Here is a 6,000-nt window from a genome sequence, read left to right as displayed (position 1 = left end):
GCCTATAGGGATTCACCCACAGTCTGGGGTGAATTCCCTTCTTCTTCTAACCTCCAGCTCCTCTGGTGGTTCTCACTCAAAGTGCTACTGTTACACCAAACACTCATATCTCAGGTGTCCAGAGGTTAGACATACCTGGATTATTGGTGATTCTGCAGATCATCCATAATCTGGTATATATCTGCATTGCTGGTGATTCTGCAGATCACCAATAATCAGATTCTCTCTCTGCGTGTTGACACCAATCGTTACAGCAATCAGATAAAATCCCTGGATCAACATCATTAGGCATTACCTAGTAATTGTAGCCATGGATGTCTTTCAACGCAAGGAAAGCATCTAAGCCCCCTTTAAAAAGTCACAGCACAACGGAATAAAGGTACCATTGCCAGTAATCCTTCTCCCATGTCCACGCAGGCAAGGACAGGATGCTCTAGCGATCTCATGGTGATGTTGGACATGTGGACATTCTTTAGTCCAACGCCTCGCCTTAGCCCTTCCGGATCCACCCTCTACTAACGCCTCGACCGGCAGGTAGATGACTACCTGGCCTTAAGTGTGGATGTAGACACTGTGAGCAGCGATGAACCCCTGGACTACTGGGTGTGCAGGCTTGACCTGTGGCCAGAGCTGTCACAATTTGCCATCCAACTTCTGGCTTGCCCTGCCTCAAGCGTCCTGTCAGAACGGACCTTCAGCGCAGCTGGAGGCATTGTCACTGAGAAGAGAAGTCGCCTAGGTCACAAAAGTGTTCAATACCTCACCTTTATCAAAATTAATGAGGGTTGGATCCCATAGGGCTACTGCCTGCCCGAAGACTAAGTCAGTCCCCATACACAGCATCTCTGCCTGCACGCTGTGTGACTGCCTCCCCCAAGAGTAAGTCGGTCCCCACACAGCATCTCTGCCTGCAGGCCGCTTAACTGCCTTCTCTGCCACCACCAACAGGGTCCAGAACTCTAGGCTGATTCCTGAATTTTTAAGGCGGCTGCTAGCAGCGGCTGCTATAATAATTTTTCTGGTGCGTGTACATGCCTGCCCAATTTTTCTGGCTGCACTGCAGCTGCAACAACAAAACAAAAGGCATGTACATGTGTCAATTCCCCTTCGTGATCGTTACCTTGCCGCGGTGAAGGAGCTTGCATATCACAATGAAGCATTGACCAGCTAAATGAGTGTGTTGGGGGGCACACCTTACCCAAGAAGATAGATAATAAGGTCGTTGCTTCATTGTGGACAGACCAAATTCGATCAGCTGGACAGTCACTGTTGTTCTGTCATTGAGCTACCTCAGCCCGGCGACCATATGCGCTTGAAAACCACTACTACCTGCATTCTCGTCATGGTGCGCACCAGTCCAGCATAGCCATCACTACACAAACAGCTGTTTGCGGTGCGTTACACAGTAAGTTTGGTCTGTCAGTGTGAAGCACTACACTAATTACACTACCTGGTTGATGTATACACATGCAAGATGTTTTAAAGCACTTTAGGCCTAGGCATAGCATGCAATGTGATTTCTGCCCTTAAAATGCTGCTGTGCGTCAAATACGGATTTTTCCCGGGGACTTTTGGCATGTATCCCATTCTGCCATGCAAAAACTCAGGTGTTAGACCCCTTGAAACATCTTTTCCATCACTTTTGTAGCCAGCATAAATGTTTGTAATTTTCAAAGTTCGCCTCCCTATTGAAGTCTATTGCAGACTCTAACTTTTTTTACATGTTCGCGTTCGAGGTTCGAGAACCGAAAATCGGAGGTTCGAGCCATCTCTAGTGGCCTGTAGCATACCCCAATAAGCAATTGGCAACCTTTATTTCCACCATGAATAGTTACCCAAACGGACTCTACATCTCATCGTTCAGGACAGCTGTGAAAGAGTTCTTAACAAAGAGACAAACTCCTCCACCTTTTTTCCCTGTTCAATCCTTCCTAAACACATTGTATCACTCTAAGGGCCTGATTCACAAAGCGGTGCTAACAGTTAGCACCCTGGTGAAAAGCCCTTTATCACGCCTAAACTCAGTTTAGAAGAAAGAGGAGAAGCGGGCACTGCTGCGTAAAATCCCTTTATTGTGGCCGGGTTACAGAGTGGTTGCAGTGGGGGGAGAGGGTTGCCTGACAGCTGTTTCGCAGGTATGCAACCTGCTTCTTCAGAGGCAGCCTCTGAAGAAGCAGGTTGCATACCTGCGAAACAGCTGTCAGGCAACCCTCTCCCCCCACTGCAACCACTCTGTAACCCGGCCACAATAAAGGGATTTTGCGCAGCAGTGCCCGCTTCTCCTCTTTCTTCAAGACGCTTCTGTATCCGGTGCACGTTGCAGGTAAACCCATTTGAGGCCGTTCCATCCCTGCCGCATACTGGTGCCAGTTTTTTTCTGTTTTCTTTCCTCAAGTATAAACTCAGTTTAGGCATGATAAGTTTAGGTGTGATAAGTTTAGGCATGATAAGTTTAAGCACCAACTGCATTAGCACCGCAGTGCACAGCTGATCAAAAGTTTTGCGCTAGCAAAGTCTGGTGTACTTTGCATAGAGTTTAATGGCGCTGCTTTGCGTGCGGGACTTTGCACGCTATCTACACTTATCTAAACTTAGCATGCCTAAACTTATCACACCTAAACTTATCACGCCTAAACTGGCTTTTCACCAGCGTGGTGCAATGGTTATCACGCCTAAAGTCTCTAACTGGGTTAGCACCGCTTTGTGAATTGAGCCCAAAATGTTGATCCAGGGATTTTATCTGATTGCCATCTGGAGTCAGGAAGGATTTTTTTTTCCTTTTGGGGCTAATTGGACCATGCCTTGTAAGATTTTTTTGCCTTCCTCTGGATCAACAGGGATATGTGAGGGAGCAGACTTGTGTTGTACTTTGTCCTCTGGTTGAACTCAATGGACGTATGTCTTTTTCAACCCAAATAACTATGTAACTATGATGTTAAGGAAGTGATAGGGACAGACATACCGTAACATTTAATTACTTCCATAAAAAGCACAAATAATTCAATTTAGTATATATAGCTAGTGTTTCTTGGAAGAACCTTCATAAGTTTTAATCAGTTGTACAAACACTGAGACATCACATCATTTCTGAACAAGCATGATACAAATCAGTTCCTTCATCCCAATTCAAAGTATTAGCTCCTTTGGTACTTCCCAAGGGAAATCATTTCTGCCAAAATGGCCATAGCATGCAGTACTCTGGTATATGGGCCTCTTCAGGTTTAAATCTCTGTAAATAAATAATAATAAAAAAAGGTTAGTGCATATGATTACATTTATAGGGTAATCACTAATCAGTCTTGATGTTATGTCCTTCCTCATTTTTAACTGGGTCAAACACAAAATGGGATTTCTATAGTTGGTCCTAATGATGGCTATACATGGAATTATGTAAATGAATTATCTATCTGAACAAGGTATTAAATAAATGAAACTAGCTGAAGCAATGAGGTAACTTCAACTTAAAGCAATCTGTTTGAAACATCTGAACAATATTTTTTTTTCCACAAGCCAGAAACACGACAATGGCCTCAATTCACTAAGATCATGCTGATGATAATAAGGCAAGAGAAAACTTATTGCCACATATCAATTGGTATTTTTGGTGTTAATTCACTAAAGAAGCTTGCCTTATTAAGGTGTAGAGATAAGTTTTCAAAGTGAGAGAGTTATCTTATCACTTTAGTCCTTAAAGGGATACTGTAGGGGGGTCGGGGGAAAATGAGTTGAACTTACTTGGGGCTTCTAATGGTCCCCCGCAGACGTCCTGTGTCCATGCAGCCACTCACCGAAGCTCCGGCCCCGCCTTTGGTTCACCTCTGGAATTTCAGACTTTAAAGTCTGAAAACCACTGCGCCTGCGTTGCCGTGTCCTCGCTCCCACTGGTTTCACCAGGAGCATACTGCGCAGGCAAAGACCATACTGGGCCTGCGCAGTACGCTCCTGGTGACATCAGCGGGATCGAGGACACGGGGGACCATTAGTCTGCGGGGGACCATTAAAAGCCCCGGGTAAGTTCAACTCATTTTCCCCCGACCTCCCTACAGTATCCCTTTAAAGAGAGTCTGAAGCGAGAATAAATCTCGCTTCAGACCTCATAAATAGCAGGGGCACGTGTGCCCCTGCTAAAACGCCGCTATAGCGCGGCTTAACGGGGTCCCTTCACCCCCCAATCCCCCTCGATACACCCGGGGAGCGCTTCCTGGTTGGGGCAGGGCTAACCGCCGCAGCCCTGCCCCACGCGCGTCTGTCAGCGCGTATCTCCGCCTCTCCCCCGCCCCTCTCAGTCTTCCTTCACTGAGAGGGGCGGGGGAGAGGCGGCGATGCGCCGCTGACAGACGCGACTGGAGGCAGGGCTGCAGCCGTTAGCCCTGCCTCCAGGAAGGGAAATTCTGCGACCTTTTTACGACACACTTTTGCGGGGGGTGGGTTGGGGGTGAAGGGACCCCCGTTTAGCCGCGGGATAGCGGCGTTTTAGCAGGGGCACGCGTGCCCCTGCTATTTATGAGCTCTGAAGCGAGATTTATTCTCGCTTCAGAGTCTCTTTAAGTTATCTCCTCTCAACATATTTTTACATGCAGTTAATTAACCGCCTGTCTTTAACTTTAGAATTCTGTACTTATTTTATAGATTGAAACATTAATTTTAGAGATCTCTGCTTAACTTAAAAATAGAAGAGTTATCTTTAGGTTTACCTGCGGTAAATTGTTTAGTGATCACTACATGCCTCATCACCACGGTGATAACACTAGAAACAGCTCAGAAACGTTATTAAAAACAGGAGATAAGCTTAGTAAATTGAGGCCATTGAGTCTGTGATCAATTATGTGATTTGGAATTAGAGATATGTGAGGGAGCAGGCTTGTGTTGTACTTTGTTCTGTGGTTGAACTCGATGGACATACAGTGGCTTGCAAAAGTATTCAGCCCCCTTGAAGTTTTCCACATTTTGTCACATTACTGCCACAAATATGAAACAATTTTATTGGAATTCCACGTGAAAGACTAAAACAAAGTGGTATACACGTGAGAAGTGGAACGAAAATCATACATGATTCCAAACATTTTTTTTACAAATCAATAACTGCAAAATAGGATGTGCGTAATTATTCAGCCCCCTTTGGTCTGAGTGCAGTCAGTTGCCCATAGACATTGCCTGATGAGTGCTAATGACTAAATAGAGTGCACCTGTGTGTAATCTAATGTCAGTACAAATACAGCTGCTCTGTGACGGCCTCAGAGGTTGTCTAAGAGAATCTTGGGAACAACAACGCCATGAAGTCCAAAGAACACACCAGACAGGTCAGGGATAAAGTTATTGAGAAATTTAAAGCAGGCTTAGGCTACAAAAATATTTCCAAAGCCTTGAACATCCCACGGAGCGCTGTTCAAGCGATCGTTCAGAAATGGAAGGAGTATGGCACAACTGTAAACCTACCAAGACAAGGCCATCCACCTAAACTCACAGGCCGAACAAGGAGAGCACTGATCAGAAATGCAGTCAAGAGGCCCATGGTGACTCTGGATGAGCTGCAGAGATCTACAGCTCAGGTGGGGGAATCTGTCCATAGGACAACTATTAGTCGTGCACTGCACAAAGTTGGCCTTTATGGAAGAGTGGTGGCAAGAAGAAAGCCATTGTTAACAGAAAAGCATAAGAAGCCCCATTTGCAGTTTGCCACAAGCCATGTGGGGAACACAGCAAACATGTGGGAGAAGGTGCTCTGGTCAGATGAGACCAAAATGGAACTTTTTGGCCAAAATGCAAAACGCTGTGTGTGGCAGAAAACTAACACTGCAAATCACTCTGAACACACCATCTCCACTGTCAAATATGGTGGTGGCAGCATCATGCTCTGGGAGTGCTTCTCTTCAGCAGGGACAGGGAAGCTGGTCAGAGTTGATGGGAAGATCGATGGAGCCAAATACAGGGCAATCTTGGAAGAAAACCTCTTGGAGCCTGCAAAAGACTTGAGACTGGGGTGGAGGTTCACCTTCCAGC

At 45.9% G+C, this 6,000-nt stretch overlaps 1 protein-coding gene across 2 annotated transcripts in view; it reads right to left on the bottom strand.

The window, feature by feature from the left end:
• Positions 1–3,024: 3,024 nt before the first annotated feature.
• The window catches only part of MAT1A (methionine adenosyltransferase 1A), an 821,556-nt gene continuing 818,580 nt past the window's right edge, over positions 3,025–6,000 (bottom strand). For both annotated transcript variants that reach the window (XM_068257871.1, XM_068257870.1), the window contains one exon: positions 3,025–3,229. In XM_068257871.1, the coding sequence (XP_068113972.1) occupies positions 3,164–3,229 (66 nt within the window). In that variant the 3' untranslated portion in view covers positions 3,025–3,163. The remainder of the gene's footprint in view (positions 3,230–6,000) is intronic.

The sequence above is a fragment of the Hyperolius riggenbachi genome, chromosome 10 (genome assembly GCF_040937935.1).
Source record: "Hyperolius riggenbachi isolate aHypRig1 chromosome 10, aHypRig1.pri, whole genome shotgun sequence".
NCBI lineage: Eukaryota > Metazoa > Chordata > Amphibia > Anura > Hyperoliidae > Hyperolius > Hyperolius riggenbachi.
Note: the sequence above shows the minus strand (reverse complement) of the source record. Positions and strands in the feature narration are given on the sequence as shown.